The sequence below is a fragment of the Halyomorpha halys genome, unplaced genomic scaffold (assembly GCF_000696795.3).
Source record: "Halyomorpha halys isolate HHAL.00 unplaced genomic scaffold, Hhal_1.1 Scaffold2357.1, whole genome shotgun sequence".
Lineage (NCBI taxonomy): Eukaryota > Metazoa > Arthropoda > Insecta > Hemiptera > Pentatomidae > Halyomorpha > Halyomorpha halys.
The window spans coordinates 20,317-42,147 of NW_027110341.1; the positions used below are offsets into that span (position 1 = coordinate 20,317).

At 32.1% G+C, this 21,831-nt stretch overlaps 1 protein-coding gene across 1 annotated transcript in view; it reads right to left on the bottom strand.

Annotated features, from left to right (window-relative positions):
* LOC106691437 (synaptic vesicle glycoprotein 2B-like) overlaps nucleotides 1–15,583 on the bottom strand; it is a 26,713-nt gene extending 11,130 nt beyond the window's left edge. Inside the window, exons 1-7 of the mRNA XM_067048495.1 lie at nucleotides 15,431–15,583; nucleotides 15,063–15,116; nucleotides 9,416–9,577; nucleotides 8,135–8,297; nucleotides 4,551–4,672; nucleotides 3,737–3,966; nucleotides 2,816–2,958 (exon numbers count right to left, since the gene is read on the bottom strand). Of these exons, the coding sequence (XP_066904596.1) occupies nucleotides 2,816–2,958; nucleotides 3,737–3,966; nucleotides 4,551–4,672; nucleotides 8,135–8,297; nucleotides 9,416–9,577; nucleotides 15,063–15,116; nucleotides 15,431–15,536 (980 nt within the window). The 5' untranslated portion in view covers nucleotides 15,537–15,583. The remainder of the gene's footprint in view (nucleotides 1–2,815; nucleotides 2,959–3,736; nucleotides 3,967–4,550; nucleotides 4,673–8,134; nucleotides 8,298–9,415; nucleotides 9,578–15,062; nucleotides 15,117–15,430) is intronic.
* Nucleotides 15,584–21,831: the final 6,248 nt, after the last annotated feature.

Below are 21,831 nucleotides of genomic sequence, written 5' to 3' on the forward strand. Positions count from 1 at the left end.
TGTCTGTAGTGTTTGTGATGCATTAGTTGGGTCGTTGTTTACAGACAGTATACATGTGTCATCAGTGTTTGTTGTTAGGACTTTGTTAGGGTGGGTTGGGATGTCAGCTGTATAAACCATATAAAGAATGGGACCTAAGATACTACCTTGAGGAACACTGGCAGGCTGAGAAAATAGAGATGAGTAGGCTAGGTTATGATTTACTTTAAAGGTTCTATCAGAGAGGTAGAAGCGGATTATAAGGAAATATGTAGGGAGTAGGAATTGACAAAGTTTATAGAGCAGACTCGATCAAAAGCTTGTTCATCATCAAGGAAGACTTCCACGCTCCAATATGGAAGGTATGACATCAACCACTCGATGAGTCTGTTGTATGGTAGAATGGGATGTTCTAAATCCAAACTGGTGGTCAGGAATAATATGATATGAGTCAAGGATTGAATAGTAGAGGCATTTTAATAAGAGTTTTTTCTAGGATTTTGCCCTTAGTGGGGAGGAGTAAAATAGGACAGTAGGAGGATGGATATTCTAGTGGCTTGGAGGGTTTGGGAAACATTTTTATTATAGACATTTCCCAAGGGTCGGGGAAATAGGTGGATCGGAGTGTAGCATTATAGATATAGGTAAGGAATAGAATGGCTTTAGGAGGGAGTTGTTTCAGAATGTGTTGTGATAAGATCGTAATAATAACTTAAAATTATAATAATAAAAATTGTATATATATAACAAATTTATATCAGAATGAAATTTCATCTTAATGTATATCCAATATATTTACAATAAAGTTATTTTGTGAAAAATATAAAAAATAAAAATATTTTCCTAACTACATGTGAAATAATTATTAAAATTTTAATAAGAAAATACAATTATTGAAGAAAATATTAAATCTTAACAGATTAACCTTTTAATGCAATTTTATATGGACTGATAAAATTATCTTACATAAATAAGGAAAAAATTAAAAAAAGATTCAATTAAGTTGTTAATGTTATAATTACAGACTGGATTTTTGTGCAATTGTATCTTTTATTCCCTTGCTTCAAATTCTACAAAACCTTAACAGGAATTTAAATAATGGAAAAGATATTCAAATAACACTAATTTTATACTGCACTAAATTGCATGTTTTGAAGTTTTCCCACAATTTTGCAGTTTTTTGTGTAAAAATTTGTATTTTTCTCTCTTCTTGAACAAAATTCAGATTTTTTTTTGCATAAAATTCAATGCTTGATCTGAATTTCTCACATTATACACATGTAATATATTTTTTTTCCTTATTTAATTTTTAGTTTAAAATTGACAAATTTGAGGTAAAGCAATTGACTATTGATTAACTAATGAAGATTCAAATTCAACATATAAAAAAATAATAAGAACAAGTGAACACAATTGATGAATATTGTTGGAATAGTATTAATCAGTGGTAACTATGAAAATGTCTCTTTAGAATAAGTTTGTTATAGAGTAAATTCAGTGTTATTGTTTTTAACCAGTGTATCTGCCTTTAACCCTTCCTTCTTTTGTGGCCAATGGAAATATTAGTTTTATATGTATGTATATATGTATATATTTACATTATATATTATACAAATTATATTATACTACATACGTATTAAAAATTAAACAAAAAATCAATTGATCTGATCAATATGAAAACCTTAACATTTTTAATCAAACTTTTTAATATTATTGTTAGATTTTTGGTCAATGATACATATATTTGCATATAAATACACAACTGAAAAGCTAAGTAAAAGAACATAGTAGGTGAAATTTTGGGGCAGATTAAAAAAGGGTTACGATAAATTTTACTGTTGACTGTGATAAATAATTTTTAATTTAATGTGAAATATTGACTAATTAGGGTAATTTGAGGACTGATTGAAATGACCTGGGCAGAATAGCTAGCATGAAGTAGTTTTTTAAATGTTTTGGTACTAAAATTCTATTAAAAGTGTCCTTGAGAATGGCCGCATTGACTGAACCGTCAGACTTATAAATGGAATAAAAATGTTTTGAGACTAAAATGGATACAATTTTAGTTATTTAAACAATATTTACCAGTCTCAAGAAAGTGTTAAGATTATAACTAACAAAGAGAATTTATTGGCCTTAGGCCACAACTTGTAATGTTGTGGTTTATAATCCTACTGGCTGGTATTTCACCATATAAACACTACCACAAGTATAATTCCCTTTCTTTCAAACCAAAACATACTTCTAATGTAATTAAATCTATTAACAGTCTACTTAAAAAATATTCACATTTTCATTAATATACATATATTATGAACAGGATTAGATGGCATGAACAGGTGTATTTTTAAGTAAATACACAACTAAGAAGCTAAGGCAGAAGAACATGATAGATAAAAATTTGGGAGAAATTAAAAAAGATAATTTTGATTGGGAGAATATTTTTAAATACTTTGCTTTACAGTGGTGCCTTTTTTTTTTTCTCTAAAACTTAAAATTGTGATTGTTTTAAGAAGTTGAAAAATTGAATTCCAGATTTCATAATAGGAATACAAAATCATTTGTAACAATCAGTTTTCTCATAGCTTTTCGATCATTGTCAAAATTTTAGGGTTTTAGAGTAGTTTAATTTTTTATGTATGTTTTCATACACGTAGAGAATATTTAGTGAATCAAAATTCAAATTTGATTCAAAAAAGATTAGGTAAGTTTTTAATATATTAATATTATAAATAAAACAATACAATTTATTATTACAAGATTTGGGTATTTTATATACATTTTGAGTTCTCTCGTTATAACAAACAGCATCATATTTGTGATAGATATTACTTACGATCCAATAACTCCTAGGGAAATCACAATTACTATCAATACTGTCTGCAAAAAAGGAGGTTTGAAGATCTCCATTCCTTCTAAGAACTTTGAAAAATTAGATTTATTCTCAGTCTTTCTACAGATATGATTCAGCCTCTTTACCTGAAACCATATTAATTTGTATTATATAACTCATTAGTAATGTAGAATTGTTATTTTAATGAATACTCATTACTTTTTTGAGCATCTGATGTAGGTTAAGAAAGATGAAACATTAACTTTATTGTATCAATTATCAATGATAACAAATTACAATTATTTTTACTCTAAACAATATATTTAATAATTGATATATTAAATGTTTTTTCTGTCCACAAGATCATTTATGATCTTTCTTTTATTATGAGTAGATGATTGGGAGTGCGGTCATTGAAGAATGTCTTCATCAAGGCTAAAAAATAATACAAGATAATAACCATAATATATAAGAGGAATTACAGAATGATTAGTAAATAAGAAAACAACTAATATCATAGATACAAAGTAGTGTTGAAAGACATGTATAGTTCAAGTATTATTAGAAGATAGAGGCTTCATAAGAAGAGTAATATTAAAATTAAGTAAATGGAAAAAACAAATAATAAAATACATATGAAAATCTAGTTAATAAATATATGTAAAAAATGAAAATTATTTAAAATAAAGTGATGAAAAAAATGGGAAATAAAACCTACATGTAGGTAATTAAATATGTAAGTAAAATAACAGGATTAAAGAAATGAAATATAAAGTTATATATTCCAAAAGGAATAAAGAAATACAAATGCTTTAATTCACTAATAATTATTTAAAATCAAAGTTATTGTAAAAAAAGAGAAAGAAAATATATGTAACTAAATTTAGAAGAAAAATTCCGAATGATGAGACTCAGGATCCTTACCGGGTAAGTAGCGGATTGATTACCAGTGTTGATAGTATATATAGTCTGGCATACTTTGAGTGCACCTTCATGATTCCCTTTGTCAGCCAAAAATTTCGGAGATTCCACAAAAAAGATGCAACCAATACCACTGATTAGGGAAGGTAAAGAGCAAGCCATCTGGAAGAGCTGCCAAGATTTGAATGGTATCTCCTTTGGAACTTGAAGTGGAATTATCAACATTGCTAAACCTGTTTGAAATAAATTTATAAAGATCATTATTTTATGATTATAAATAACTTTATGAGAAGAAGATGGTCAGGGGTGGGGTCAGCAAAGATACACAAATAAACAATACTTATTTATTTGTGACGATGTATTGACCTGAATTCCAAGGCTTCAGCAGGGTGACATAAGTAAAGATATATCATCTAAAGTCCACTGAAGACAACATCTCCGCCTAAGTCACCCTGATGAAGCCCTGAAATTCAGGTCAAAACATCCTCACAAATAAATAAGTTTTGTTGATTTGTGTATCTTTTATGACAGCACTTCTGACCATCTTCTCCTTACATTAATCTACGCCAAAATATTAACACCTCATTATAAATAACTTTATTTTGATGGATTGTTTTCGATTAGTGAGATTAATTTTAAAAATAAATGAAAAATCAAGTGGACCTATTCTTGCCAAATTATGGGTTAATTTTAATATAATTTCATAGTACATATAGATCTCAATACAATTTTGACAGTACAAAAGGACCTCATTAAAATTTCACTGTACAAAAGGACCTCAATACAATTTCACTGTATCTAATCTAATAATACTAACCTGCTTGTAATATTTGTCCCATTGCAGAGTAGAAACCTGTTGACAAAACTGCTAGGTCTCTCCCCTTCTTGGGATATACTTCTGAGATGTAAGCGGTGAATATTGGACTTGAACCGCAAATCCTGTAAGTTATTTGTACTTGTTTTAATAATTCGCCTAAAAAGTTTACATAAAAAATATTTATACATATCTTGGTATAGAATCATGTTCAGATATAAATTCTCAGTTAATTTAATCCAAAAATTAGTTTATTGTATTATTTAAATTTTTTGGGGGGACTACCTAGGATGTAAGAGGTAGTTCAGGCTCACTAATGAGTTGTTATGTTTAAAAGAAATTTTATCATCGAAGCAATCAGGAATGACAGTCATAAAGTTCCGATGAGAATTATTTTATAAGATTACCTGAATCTGTTTTTTTTTTTTAAATATACATTTATTACTTTTATCTGTTACTTTTTATTTTTGTTTTTAAAAGCCCTTATTTGTAAATATTTATAAGTTCTTATAATTGTCATTTATATAGTATTACCTTTATTTATTATATTTATTTTTTATATGCATATATATTGAGTATTTTTTTAGATTTTAATGGAATATAATTATGCATGAACATTTGGGATTTTTATGTATATATATTTTATCTACATTTAGTAGAATTTTTACTATTTGTAATACTGTGATCAAATTAGATGTTGATATGTAGGTAAATAAAAGAAGAAAAAAAATTAATAGTATTATAAAAAAAGATGAAAATTAAAAAAATAAGAACAAAAAAATCATGTATTACTATCACATATTTAAATATTTACCAACTATGCCTATGTGATATAATAGTAAGAAGCAATCGTCCAACTGGTCTTAATATGTTGTGCGTATAGTTACCGAATGCAGTTGGGCGCCACTGCTTTTTTAATTAAGTGCTTCTTCCTTATCTTGTATAGTGGTAGTATTTCTTTTGGGAATTCAATAAATTGGATCAATCTTTAACCTTCGTAATACCGCAGGTGTCTGAAATGACCTCATAAGCTCTTTTTCTAGAGAAAACTCAAGAAAATAATCCAGCTTTTGAGTCTTCCAACAAATTTTTTCACTAAACTATATTGAACTAAATTAGTAAGTTTCCATTAAATTTACAATGGCACCGCATTTCACAGTTCTTTTTTTCCGAATAAAAACATGATTGGGGTCCTTCCAGGACTCCAATGGTATTTGCCGTATATGGGTTTCCATGGGGACATTTAAAATTAGTGTTTATATTGAGTACACATTTCCTAAAATTCCTATGTGCATCATGCTAACCAGAGGGCACGTGCAGAAATGGATAAATGCAACTTGAGAGAAGGGGTGTAAAAAACATGAATGGGTTCCTGTGGACGAAACTGAATTGTATGCATGCCTACACAGGGCTTGGATATATGTAATCAAAACCTGCCAAGTATTGGATGGTAGATGATATGTGACAGTTATACAGTCTTGTGTAAAAATCTACAATTGCACAGCAAAGGGAGGCAATAGACACACTTGACAAAATGGTCAGTGAATATTCTTGCAAGAGACAAACCAGCAGATGCCCTATGGTCTTGTTTATGAACTGGATCGATATAGCTGCAGTAAATGCATTTCTTTTGTGGGAATATATTCATCCTGAGTCGAAACTACTTAAAAAAAAAATGGTGTTTGTTTCTGCTGTCTCAAAGTAAAATATTAGTTGAACAAGAATAGAATAGCCATAACAAGAAGATTAAATGACCCATCAATCTTATTTCTAAACACTCAGTTTAAAAAGAGTCCAGAAATGATGAAGATCTTTAGTCTTAGAAAGCATTGAGGATAAGGCTTGTGTTGGTAAGAAGATTGAAGCGGAAGAAGTAGAAGTATGGCTAGATAAATGGTATGATGATCCATCATCGAATCTGGGTCTCCTCCAAGAGTCCCCAGATGGCTCTGTTTTTCGCTCCAGCTCTGATCAAATGGAGAGTTCTTGGATCTGCTTCCATACTCTCCGACCATATGGATTTGGGTCTCCTAATTATTCTTTTATATACAGATCTTAGATACAAGTTTTTATGGGATTTCACATTATTAATCCTAGATAACACCATTGCCTTTTTTTTTTTCTTTATGAATTTTAGTGAGTCAATATTACGGTACAAGATTTTCAGCTCCTCATTCCCGTATCTCCTCCTGTTTTCATCCTTAACAAGGCTATTAATTTTTCTCAGGATCCATTCGTCTAAGGGATCTCCTGAAGTCAACATTCTTCACTTTTAGAATATTTTCAATCCTCTGAGCCACGAGGTGAGGGAAACAACATTCTTGTAATGCCTAGCATTGCTGTCCTAGATAGATACTTCCTCCAGAAGTGTCTGGACAGCATGAAGTAGTGTTGTAGAAAATTGGTATTATTATTTGATTTGTAATATTATTGTAAATAAAACAGTAGATGGCGACACTGCTTTTCTGGCATGGAACCTTTGTTTGGTTCAGTGGAATGTTGGCATGTTATGAAATATACTCTTTATATTTTGTTATAAAACCCTCCCTAAATCCACAAGTAGCATCAAACTGCATGTAGTAGATGTATTATCGATATTTTATCTCCCCACAATAAAAAAAATTTCTCCCCAAATTTAAAAAAAATTACAACTTATACTAAACAGATGAGAAAAGAAATAGTTAATTTGCTCTCTAAAAATAATCACACATCTCAGAACTTGATAAATGTAAATTAGTTTTGACAACATAAAAAAAATCAGCAAGTACCAATGACATGGAGAAATATCCAGCCAATAAATATTGAATTCAAATATCAAAATAGCAGATATATAAAGATTATGATATAAGTCAATTTTACTGTGATATCGTTATTTCAAAAGTTTTATACTAGTGAAATATTGATATTTTCTCTTATTTTCACTGGCAAAGCTTGATATCGATTAGATTATTAGAATGTTTTGACTTTAAGAATGTCGATTTTTGAATTGGACATTATTTGTTAATCTCCAAAATGTGAATTGCAAATTGTGATAATTTTAATGTTTAGCATTTTTTTTTTTTTTTACGAGTTATTCAATAAAAATATCTAATTAGTTTTATTTTAATAAGTTTTATTTATTATGACCTTATGAAGTAGTTTTTCCTTCTATTTTGTACCTTTACTGACCACCCGGGGTCATATTTTAATTAATGGCTGTGCTAAGGAGTGGTGAAGATGCACAAATTGTGACATGATTTCTTAGAAGAAATTACGAGGTTTAAGGTGCATGAATATGGGACAGTGGTCCCGAAACGTTGTACTATGTAGTGATAATTTTAATAAAGAAATTTCATTAAATTGGAAGTCATTTAACCTCAAAAGAAAAATTTTATAAAGCAATAAAAATTGTTTTGAGACTAAAACTGGATAATATTTATTTTATGTAAGCAATAATAGCGAGTCTCATGAAAGTGTAAAGATTATATATTAAAATTATACGTATAGAATAATTTTAACCAACCATTTTAATATGAACATTAATTATTTATTAGCTGTTTATTATGTACATATATTATTATAATGTATTAAAGTTAATATATACGAACATGATACCCGCTAGAAACTTGAAGAGAATCATTAGCGATAGGATTGGAAATACCCCAGCCAGAATGTTCATGAGGGCATCCAAGAGAAACCCAAGCACTAGAAGTTTCTTCCTTCCAAAGGCATCAGACAAAAATCCCCATAATATTCCAGACAATATCATACCTGGAAATATAAAATAATCAATTTTTTTTTTAATAATTTATTTATTGTTATTTACAACTGTATACACATACATACAACAAGTAAATTTTCTGTAGGTGATATAGGGACATGATACAAACATGTGGAGAATCTACCATTGATAGAACTCCAATAACATTTCTTGAAGCGAAGATCTCGAGGCCATCTTCATTTCAGGCGCCTAGGAGGGTTATTAGGCAATGAAGGAGAAGCCAGGCAAGAAACCAGTGGATTGGGACATTGAGGTCATTATGGATGACTTGATTTATGACAAAATAAGGAGCATTAAGGATTTTACAAAGCATTTTGGACTGTAAGGACTGGATTCGGGAGGAATTTGATGGTTTAGTGGAGCCCCAAAGCTCAACTCCGTATGTCCAGATAGGCCTTATAGTAGTTCTGTAGATCACTTTTTTGTAATGGATTGGCAATTTAGACCGTTTGTCTAGTAAATGTTGTAATAGTCGAAATCGACGAGCAGTTTCCTGTCTTTTCAGTCTTGAATGAGGATTCCCTGTCAATCGTTTGTCGAGATGTAGTCCTAACTAACGGATCTGTTCGACAGGAATAAGTGGGGTATTATTAAAGGATACTTTAGGGCAAGAGATCATGGGTTTACGACGAAGGGTAAATGAGATGTGGTGGGATTTATTGGAATTAATGTTAATCCTCCAATTTTGGCACCATTCTTCAAGAAATAATCAATTTAAGTAAACTTTTAACATTTTAGAAAGTATCACCAATGTTCTAGATTCCAAACGACGAATGGTGATTTTTAGTGGTAAAAATTCCAATAAGCATTTTGTCTCTTAATAGAATATTTAATTTATTTCAAGTGTAGCTCATGATTAAATATTTTGCAAGTTCGTCAACTGCCATTTGAATAGTAAAGTTGTTCCTCTTCTCTCGTCATTTGTTAGTCTATTAGAAATGAACTCTGATTATTAATAGAAGTACTCACAAGGCATTTTAAGAGATATCCAGCTAACAGCTTGATAATGTCTTTTTTTTTTTAAATTGATGGAAAATCAAACATAAATGCCATTTAAGATATACATATATATAATTCAATTTGAAATGGAATTTTTCTTGTTTTTTACCTGCGTAGCATGAAGATTGTAGAAGAGCCCTGTCATATGGTGCGAGTCCTAAATCAACCGAAGCTACTGGAATCAGATAGGACACTGAACCAGAGTCGAAGGTACCCGTGCATGAAGCAGGAAAGGCGAGGAGTAGCAAGGCAATGTTGAACTTTCCGCATCCTATAGAAGTATGTTTTTCATTTTTTGGAAAATCACTGATTGACCATTGTGTAATTATGAATAGAAGATAGTCGGGTGTGGTAAAATAAAAACTCAAATTTTGATTAAACTATTTTTACTAAGCCAACGTTTCGGCCCACGTTACAGGGCTTCATCAGGGCTAAAAAAGATACAACCACTTAAATGATGTAAGCATGAGTAAAAAAGTAAATGAAAAATTAAAAGGATGTCCAATGTAACGTAAAAATTAAATAAGAATAATAAAAGGTTATAGACAATAAATAAAACCGGAAATAATAACAGATTAAAAAAAAGAAAATTTTTTTTTAATATTTATTTATTGCTATTTACAACCGTACATTATAATACAATTAGGAAGATTATTGATTGACCGTGTGTATAGATGAAAGGAAAATGGTCCGGGTGCGGTCAAAAAAACTCAAATAGGACAAATGTTTTTTTGTTTTGACTGCCGTAAAAATAGCCCTGAAGAAGCCCTGCAACGTGGGGCGAAACGTTGGCTCATTAAAATAGTATATTTCTACTATTTGAGTTTTTGGACCATTTTCCTTTCATATAATACATTTAGTAAATCTGATCTAAGTTCAATTGGAGTGTTACAGGCGTGTAGAGAAACTACCCATTGGTAGCACTCTAATGACATTTTACATTAGCTGGTCTCGTGGCCATCTTCTTTTCAGGCGCCTCAGAGGATTGTCAGGAATGGAAGAGGATGCAAGATTAGAAACTAGGGGGTTTGAAAAAAAAAGAAATATAAAATATAGTACAAACTAAGAGATGGAATAATAAAGGAATTAGAATAAAGGAAGGAAATTAACGAGAAACAAACGTACCTTTTAGACAAAAGTCAGAGCCAGAGTGAACCGTTTTGACAGGACGTATTGGGAGGAGTGGGAATTGGCTGTTAATGTACGTTACATTTTGGGGTGACAGTAGCAGCGTGGTAACGCGCCTGTCTGGCAACCCATAGATTGCGAGTTCGTGTCCTCGGCTCTATCCGGAATCTTTTCAAGCTTATAACTATATAATACTCACTCACAACCTCCCACTGGGCATTTGTGAGGCCCGTCAGCCAATGAGTTGCACTCACAAAAATAGGAGTGATGGGCCCACCCTATGAAAACCACGTCAAGAAACGCGATATGTATTTCCGTAAATACATCCCGCGAGGCCTTGGACCTTTACGGTCTGTCGCAATATTAAACAAACAACAAGCAAAGATTTGAAAATAATTTTAAAGTAAACAAATTTTACTTTTTTACTTATGCTTACTTCATTTAAGTGTTTGTTTCTCTTTTAGCCCTGGTGAAGCCCAGCAACGTGAGGCGAAACGTTGGTTCAATACAAATAGTTTAATCACTATTTCAGTTTTTATTTGTCCACACTCGGACCATCTCCCATGCATTGTTTTTTATAAGAAATATTAAAAAAATGATTTCTATTTTTATCTAAATTATAGGCAAGATTATTTCACTAATTTTAATTTATAAAAAAAATGTTTTATTGGAAGATCAATGATTGACCGTATGTAATAATAAAAGGATATAAGAATAAAAGGATTGATAGTCCGTGAGCGGTCAAAAAAAACAAACTAAATAATTATAAAATTATTTTATTTGAGCTAATGTTTGGCCCCACGCTGCAGGGCTCCATCAGGGCTAAAAAAGATACAAACACTTAAAGAAGATAGATAACAAAATTAAATTTTAACAAAGGCGTGGCTAATTATTTATTATTTATTTTTTTTATATCTTTGTAACAGTGAGCGAGCACGTAGTTCCGCGGTAACCCGACAGGGGCCAGCACTACAAGCGTCTAAGCAGCTGTATAATTGTATATAAGTTTATTATTATAAAAATACGATCTCTTGTATAAATGTATATATGTCAATATGTAATATGTAAGAATACCAATCATAAAATAAAAAGAGATCGAGCAATAAGATTCTACGGAACTATCTCAAGTAGAGTTAAAAGAGTAAATTCTCAGAGATAACCGTTCACATGAGCCCTTCAATTGTCACCGGGATTGATCCATCAGATCAAGCCTTCTCCGGGTCTAGTCATAGCACTGATGGCTTACACTCTACTCAAGGTAGAGAAGTTTATTGCTAATCTATCCTCATGAGAGTTTGTTTTCATTATGCTCACCTTAGACTATGACCTATTTCCTCTCCTTTTCTCCAGCAATCTTAGTCCGTCCGCTTCATCTCGGAAACTAAGATTGTAACCTAATTCCTAACGGTTACACTGGTCCGTCCGCTTCATCTCGGCAACCAGTGTAATTTCCCGTCTCTCCCCGGCTCTAGTCCGTCCGCTTCATCTCGGCAACTAGAGCTACACCTAGCCTTATTAGCTTACTGGTCCTTCCGCTTCATCTCGGCAACTAGTAAGCTGGCTCCTATCATGACAGTTCTAGTCCGTCCGCTTCATCTCGGCAACTAGAACTGTTACTCTGCCTCAGACTCTCTCACCTAGACCTCCTCTACCTAGTCAGTGTCCAGGGCTCATCCCCTGGAACGGCCGAATAGCACTTGTCGTGGGCCTTCTGTAAAGAGTATATCAGGCTAGAGAAATCGCCTAAGACCAGACAACCCTGACATCTTCATTGAAGTTTACAATTGTTCATAATACTATATTTACTAAATTTGACGTATGTTATTATGGAGTGATAAAGGCGTGTAGAGAAACTACTCATTGGTAGTACTCTAATAATGTTTTTTCATTAGAGAGTCTCTTGGCCATCTCCTTTTCAGGCGCCTCAAAAGATTGTCAGGGTTGGAAGAATAAGCAAGGATAGAAACTATTGGGTTTGGGTAGTTAGGGAGTTTATAATGGAAGGATTGATATCTGGTTCGGGCTAGATCGGTTACATATAGAACATTAAGGTCTTTATGTATTATTTTATTTGCGTTAAAGTAAAGAGCATTGAGGATTTTACGAAAGATTATGGATTTTAACGATAGGATACGAGAGGAATTCGAAAGTTTAGTGGAGCCCCAAAGCTACAAGTCGTGTAGATCAGTCATTTGTAATGAAGTCACTAATTATGATAATAATTAATTTAATAAATGTACAGTGAAATGTAAAATTTAGTGAAAGGTTTTAGAAAATTAATGAAAACTGGAATAATAAATGAACAAGAGACGTACTTAAGGAGACCTACCTTACAAATTGCAGGCAAGCATGAATATGGAAACAGGAAAGAGAAGTAAGTGGTGGATGTTGGTGCTTAAATAATACGTTACGTTTGAAAATAATCTTTTTTATTATATTTAATTTATAATTCAATTTAATTAATTCATTTTTAAAGAAATTGTGATAAGCCACACATTTGTTAAATATTTACCTTATTTAAGTGTTTGTATTTTTTTTAGCCCTGACGTAGCCCTTCAAAGTGGAACGAAACGTTGGCTCTCGAACCGCTTGGGCCATCTTCCTTTTATCAAAATATTTTATGTTTCGGCTTACATGCCATCTTCAGAATCAATTTTATTGCTATTTTGTATATTTATCCAATCTTGTAAATACAATTCTAAGTTGAGTCCAAAACATTTTTTAATAGACATGTCATCTAATTTTAACATTTTAATGAACATTAATATCATAATCTTAATTTTCAACACTGTTACATTTTTTAGCTGAACACACATAATCCTATTAGCATATTTTATACATTTCTTGTTATCCTCTTGATCCATGTTACAAGTAGTAAAGAGATTATTTTCTCACCTACCGTGAGGAAGTTGATTACTGGTTAAGTTTCACTTTCAGAGAATCGATTTTAAAATTTGTGATTACCTCTTAAATCATACAGTTAAATATCTGTTATTAAATTATTCCCATGAACTCGCTGTTCGAATCGAGTTGCCAATTTTTCTCATAAACGAAGGACACTAAGCAATCTTACAGTCTAAAAAACGCATTATCATGTTTGTTTATTTTTATTTAAAGACATAAAACCTTGTGGTCATCAACGCGTGTTCTCATTTTCATGATAACTCAACTAAATCAACTTCTTCACGGTACAGATTTCATATTAAAGAGTCCAAACATTATTTGTCTTCTTCAAACATATACTGGAATATTCAAAACTCTTATTCTTTGTAATCTCACGTTAAATGCTCGCTCATGACTCTAAGATTAGGGGTATTCATGGTCTTTAGTTTAACATGTTAAAGCGTGTTAAATTGCAAAACTTATAAATGGAGGAATATTTCCTTCTTTTACCATGTTAAAACGATATAACATATAGCATGGTTGAGAGCCTGTTACTAGGTCTTTTAAATAGAGAATGTCGTCATACAACAGACCAACAGAACTCGTCACCGTTTTCATTGTTGTCGTGTTAGGTTACTTGCTCGTAGTTTGTGTTTGGATTGTGTTAGTATTGTTTTGGATGTTTTTATAATTAATAAAGCAATGGATGACAATAATAATAATGTAATGACAGTTGCTCTTCTTGATTCTCTTCCTCACAAGTTCTAATATAAACAAGACAATCAGTAGCCATATTTTCACTTTTCACTCAATTTAGTCATGGAATAAATTACTTTAATTAAAACTTAGAATTAAACAATAACATAAGGTTTTGGAAGGAAAGGTTATAAAACAAGTTGCTCAGAAATCCACTAGGAGCTCATATGCATTTAACATATAACATGACTTTAAAAGGGGTTACTCACAATCCTAATCTTATAACATTGCTAAATGTTAAACCTAAAACCTTTTAAATTTAAAACATCATGAATACTCCTAATATTGAACTTGTCCCGTTAATAAATTGAATCAATTTCAATACATTAATAATATTGAAAATATGAAGATGGTCAGGGTTGCGGTAACTATTTATTGTCCGACGTTTCGCTCCACTTTGCAGGGCTGTATAAGAAGATTAGTTAAACAAATTTGTTTAACCTATCGTCTTGACAAGCTACTGAGCGTCTTGATGATCTTCTGACTTGTGAGGAAGAAAATCAAGATATAATTGACAACTGTCATTACATTATTATTGTTGTTATCCACTGCTTTATTAGTTTTAAAAACATCGAAAACAATACTAACACAATCAAAACACAAACTACGAGCAAGTAACCTAACACAACAAAAAAAACAACGGTTGGTCTGTTGCGTGACGTCATTCTCTATTTAAAAGACCTAGTAACAGATTCTAAACCTTGTTATATGTGATACCGTTTTAAAATTGTAAAATTTCTCCATTTAACATGAGTTTTTCCATTTAAAATTTCTTAACATGTTAAACTAAAGATCATGAATACCTAATATTAGGGTCATGACCGTAACCCTGACCATCTTCCTATTTTAAATTATAGGGTCAACTATTAATATATATGTATATATTTTAATAATATAGAATTTGAACTTGTCCAGCTTTTCAGATAATTTAAAAAATCTCAGATAATCGAAAATTCTTTTGTAGAAGATAGCTAAAAAAAAACACTTACCGGTTTTTGTTATTGCTGTTTCTAAGTCTGCGGATGAATAAGTGCTATTCGACCCTGAAAAAAAGGGGGTATGCTTTTACTCTGTACATAAAAACACTTATATACCACTTTATAAGGCTTGGAGGACGACAGTGGGCTCCCAAACCCACAGGCTTTACCCATGGCTACAGCTAAACAGAAAATAATTATCTGCCACAACCGGATTCGAACCATGGTTCTTGAAGTTAATAGTACAATTGCCTTACTAAGATATAGTTAATATATATATATATAGTTAACGCACAAACTATTAAATAATATGTTGAAATCTTATTTGATTATTGTTATTAATATGTTTTTATATTAATATATAATATAATAGCCATTACTTGCCCTTTGTAAAATTTCGGTGTCTTCAACAACGACATCTCTGACAATGAAAACTTCGGGCTGCGTTTTCGTGCTCTGGTCAATATCGCCTGCAGTTTCCTCCATCTTGTATAGAGAAAGCCACGCGTATAAATGTATTGTTCTGAGTTACCTCGATGAATGGTTGTATAAGCGCAAGGAAAGAAATTATCATAAGTCAAAATTGTTTGTTGTAACATCAGGCTGCTTATTTAATAATATTTTTGATCAACTTATTATTAGTCATCTAATTGGCGTGTTTTGTATGCTCATTGAATTAATAATTTATGAGGAGTTTTATAATTAATTATTTTTGAAATTGTTAGCTCAACCTCACTCGAGGCTATTTTCTATTAGTCCAAGGACCCAAGAGGAGAAAAATGTCCTCCCCAATTTCAGATTACTTTAATGAGAACTATATACAGTTAAGAGTAAAAATTGATGGATGAAACGAAAATCAATCTATATTCTAGGACACTTGGTCCCCTAAGAATAACAATCAGGAACAGTTTTAACAGCTTTTGTCTGGCTACATTAACTTTTGAATATAATTAAATGGATTTATCAGAATATTTAAATAAATTAAAATACGAACAAAAATACATATTCATCTATGCTTTTAATGTTTTCAATTATTTACAAGTTCACGGACGTTTTATATTCTGGAAGATAGCTATATAGTTGATGTTTGAATGAAGTTGAGAAGGAAGCTTTACGGATGGATGAGGAATTCCAAAATGAGGTAGCACTGACAGTCAAAGATTTTTCATAGGAGGCAGTTCTGTAGGAGGGATATAGAGATCGATAGGTTAGAATCTTATGTTTAATAGGTGAAGGGATAACGTAAGGTTAAGAGGTCAGGGATATAGAAAGGTTTTTTGGTTATTAGGATTTGGAATATGATGACAAACTTCTACAGCCGCTAGAACCGTTACGGTCAGCGATAACACAACCTACCAGCTAACAAGGGAACTACTACTATCATGCAAACGCCATATATTAATATTTGTAATATTCCTTGTATATACTTTAATTTCATAAATGTAACAACTATATAAGATATTGTAATATTCATAAATGTATCATTTGAATTAATAAAGATTACAATAGAATTTCCGATCTACTGAAAGCTAACGTCTTACACTTAGCATCTCTCGATAGTGATTAATATCCCAAAGAGTTAACTAGTAGTAAATTGCAATGCCAGACTGCACAAGGCTTTGCCACAAGGCAAAACAAGATAAAATATAAATATTTGTATATATAATTCTTAGTCTTAAGTAGTATATATTTGTAATAGTTTTAAATAAATAAAGTTTGGAGGTCAGAAAAAAAAAAAGCCTGACTGGCCCACTAGCCTTCAGTACGCTGGCAGGACCTCCACCCTCGTAGCCAATGATGTACCGACCATTGAAATTTAGTGAAAGGACACTCTTTAGTTTTAGTTTTAGTTTTTAGTATGTAGGATAAAACTCAGAAAACGAAGTGTGCCCCAGCACCTCGTCTACTTAAACATTATATAGACTCATAAAAATTATAATCTCAACCCGTCCTTAGAGTGGAGCAATGCTCCAGTAGTAGAACAATTGTAAATATGTATAAAAAAAAAAAAAAAAAAAAAAAATTTCAACGATAAAAACATTTTTCTATAGGGGCTAGGAAAAAAAGAAAAAAAAAAGCCCACTAACCGAAATGGTCCCTCCCCATTTCTTGTTAGCCCCTGGCAATCCAGCTACTCATGTAAAAACCGCCTTCAGCGGGCCAAGCTTGTCATATCTTATAATGCCGTAAGGCAAAACAAGAAAAATTGTATTGAAATATATTATATATTTTTGTATTTATATATATATATGAAAAATAAATGAGGTTTTGAAACTAAAATAAAAAAAAGCCTATCTGTGGACTTGTCACCTCCAGTCCCCAACACCTGCGGAGTATTTCATGGTTCGGTGCTTGGACCTCTACTGTTTGTCGTTTTCACGGCACCAGTAGTCGCAATTAAGCATCGGGTGAGGGTCGGAAACTCTATAATAGCATCCTCTACCTCGGCGGGTCTCTCGACAGGCATCTCACCTTCTCCATTCATGTCAGGGAGAGACTTAAGCTGGCCCGACAGAAGTCATACAGGCTCTATCACCAGCTCACTTCATAGCAGTTCTCGCTCCGCCTCAAGCTGAGGATCTACAAGGCCATCAAACGTTCGACCCTGCTCTATGGTGCACCACTCATGCGACACCTGTACAAAACCATGCTAACCAAACTGCAGAGCTTCCAGAATTCCCTCCTTTGGCGAATTGTCAGAGGAACCACACACCAACGGGCCAGGAATAGAGTAATTCGTGAGAAGCTCAACTCCCTTCTGTGCCGGAATTCATAGAGCGTAGGTACATCAAATTCTTTGATGGGCTAAAACCCTGTGCCCCTATTCCGAGAGATCGCCACTCCACGAGACCTGGGAGGTGGCAAAGGAGGTCCTCTTGGTCGACGTTCTCGCCGAGAGAAGGACTTCTGGCTCTGCAGCCTGAAGTCACCCACACCTTAACACTACCAGCCGGAATGGTCCCTCTCCATTCTATGTGTGCCTCCCGGCTATCAAGCCACTAAAATGTATAAATCGCCTTCAGCGGATCATGTTGTTTTCATCTTATAATGACGCAAGGCAAAACAAGATAAATTGCAAATATGTTTATATATAATTTTCTTAGTTTTTAAGTAATGTATATATAATTGTAATTGTTTTAGTTATAAATAAATAGGAGATAAGAAAAAAAAGCCTATCTGTGTGAATTTCCATTCCTTACTTCATACTCTGTTTTAGAGGAATCGGAAATAACATTTATATTCATATTGGTTCAGTACAATCTTGCTCTGCGTTTCCAAAATGCATGTTATCTTTTGTTTCATTATGACTCATCTGGATCTCTCCTTCTTCCTACCCTCTCTCCCCAATCATAAGGATGTCTGTGTTTGTCTAGTGTTCAGTCAGGACTAACATTTCCCTTCCTGCCTGCAGAAGTTTCCTTCCAGTATGGACTAGCCACTAGTACCCAATCAGCACTTATATTCATTCCCCTTAGCAACGGCTGACAGTACAACATATTCACTCTATAGCATAAGCTCTCTAAAAGTTGTTCTATATACAGTTCTAGAGCCTGGTGGAAAAAAGCTTCAATTTTTGATAACTTTAATGAAAACTATTAAAAGTCCTAGTCATAATTGATGACCCTGCCAATTATAGTTAGGAAAAATACAAAATGACAGCTGTTTCAAAACGTTTAAAAAAAAAATTAATTTTTCATTCGAAGCTCTATACCTTTGAAACTATTTACGACACTATACATCCTAATAGGTTACATAATTTAAAGAAGAATAAATATGCGCTCAAGTAAAGACGTTTGCTTTCAATAGTTCCTGAGATACAGATAAAGATAAAGGGAAATCTTTATATTAGGAACCATGAGACTTACAGAGTTCTTTTAGCATTCGCATTGAAGCTAGTGTAATTTACTATAAAGTAACTTATGATGGTTATCTTTATAGTCATAGTTTTCCAGATATTTTCTAAAATATATTTACAAGATGATTTTTAGTTGTTAGGACAAACTTTTTGATTTATTAAAAACTATATATCAGGAACCATTGAACGTATAGATGTTATAGTAGTTTTTATGATATTTGTCTATAAATATAAACTTTTGACCAAACAACTGAGAATCTGTATATTTTAGCAAATATCATGAAAACTACTACTCCTACAGACATAAACATCATGAAATACTGTATTATAAATGTAAAAAAGCAATGGCTTCTTTAGATATCCACTACAACTATCTACTTAATTTATTGTTATGTATATTTCCAAGTTTGTTTATTGTTATTTTGTTTTTATTTTTTGAACTTGGGGCTGAGTCTAGCTGATATACACCTGAGGTACATGCACAAGGTAAAGTAACTGTGCAAAAGAATGAAGTTCATATTGCACTCAGAAATGCCAAAAGCTGTGGGACCTGGAGGTATTTCCATAGAGCTGTTGAAGGCAGGAGAAATGAGATTGTTAAAGGCTCTAACAAAGCTAATATGAGCTCGTAAACCTCATATTGCAAGGGCAAGAGCTACTAAAATACCTTAAGACCGGATTTCTTACATCTGTATATAAGAAAGAGGACAGGAATGAATGCTGAAATTATAGAGGCATCTGAGTCCACAGTTCCATATCAAGGATAATTGCAAGAATTCTGAAAGGTAAATTAGAAGAGAAGTTTGTTAGCTAAGCATAGTATGGAAAGCATATTTATCATAGAAAAATGAATGGAGAAAGGAAGAGCTGTACTCATAGCTTGTATGAACCTAAAACAGGCTTATGACTTAAACAGGCAACTCCTAGAGGTGTAGTGGGAGGAACATGAAATTCAGCTACAATCCACTAGAGCGCAGCACCTTTAGCCTTACCAAAGCTCTCAAATTTATACATTACATTCTTTTATAAAACTGTATTGTTATTTCTACATATTATTAATTTTTGTACATATACTTGACAATGTCAATAAAATAATAAATAAACGATGCCAAAATAACGAACGAAACTACATCAATTTTTTAGAGGGTTCGAAAAAAAAAAAAAAAAAAAAAAAAAAACCTTAGTTGTTTCCAGCCGGAATGGCCCCTCCCCATTTCTTGTTAGCCCCTGGCAGTACAGCCACTCGTGTAAAACCGCCTTCAGCGGACCAAGCATGAAACATCTTATAATGCCGTAGGGCAAACAAAGATATATTGTAATTAGTCATCCTTAGATTTAAGTTGTATATGTTTAAATAAATAAAATAGGAGGTTAGGAAAAAAAAAAAAAAAACCTTAGTTCTTGTTGTATATATAATTGTAATAGTTTTAAATAAATAAAATCGGAGGTTAGAAAAAAAAAAAAACAACCTTAGTTGTTGCCTATCTAATAATGCCGTAAGGCAAAACAAGATAACTTGTAAATACATGTATTATATATTATTTTTATAATCCGTATTATATTTATATTATCAATAAAGAGTTTTTTTTTTTTTTAAATAAAAAATCCTTAGTTGTTGGTCCACCAGGGGAATGGCCCCTCCCCGCTCCAATAATCTACTCAGGTAAACCAGCCAAGACATGATTAATTTAGATATTCTTCTACCTTATAATGCCCAAAGGCAAACAAAGGTTTCACTAAAGCCAGCTGTACAAATGGCACACCTCACCATATGTACACATATGAAACAAATTTAAATTTAAGGAGGGTAAGAAAAAAAAAAAAAATCCTTAGTTAAATATTATTATAAACATAACAGGTAACCTTAAAATACCAAAGGTAGTAATAAAAGGTAAGACACAATATGAATTACTTTTCTTTTTCACAGTAATGCACCTATTAACTCATTTTTTCTTTCTGCTTTAGAGGATCGACAAAAAAACAAAAAAAAAAAACAGATCCATAGCCCCAACTTGAGATAGAATTAGTTAATTTCTGATTCTGATTTTTAAGAACTTCAACATCTTTACCAATGTTCTATAACTCAAGAAAAAAATATATATGGGAGTACTGGAAGATTATTGATTGACCGTGTGTAAAGATGAAAGGAATATGGTCCGGGTGCGGTCAAGAAAAACTCAAATAGTAGAAATATGCTATTTTAATGAGCCAACGTTTCGGCCCACGTTGCAGGGCTTCTTCAGGGCTATTTTGACGGGAGTCAAAACTAAAAAAAAAAAATTGATTGCCGTCAAAATAGCCCTGAAGAAGCCCTGCAACGTGGGGCGAAACGTTGGCTAATTAAAATAGCATATTTCTACTATTTGAGTTTTTCATGACCGCACCCGGACCATATTCCTTTCATATATGGGAGTAAATTGATTTGGTGACACAAGATGAAACGGCAGTGGTGGGTTGGGAGAGAGAGAGAGAGAGACAAAGCTGATCAATTCTAGCAGGAAAATTTTAATTTTGTAATAGGATAGTAGGAGATTTACAATCCTGGCAGTACCAGGCTGATTTGTGTTAGCTCCTTCTCCAAATAGATTTTGAGCTCCAATTACAATAGATAAACTTTCCTACTAGAATTGACAGTTCTATTCTAATTGTTATTCTAGTACTAATATTTTGTACATTAGGCTACAAGAGGGAATGCTTGATCATTTTAATAAAAGTTTAATTCATTATTTAATTTCCAGAACTTTCACTTCGGTTAACCAACCCAAAGATTGCCACTTTTTTTTTTAAAGCATAATTAATTTTCCACATCACCATAATTAGAAGCACTTATATTATATATTAAGATATTAATATTTGTCTTATATATGTGTATTTTATCATATAATTGAGATAAAACTAAAAAAACACATAAAATATCTATAATTC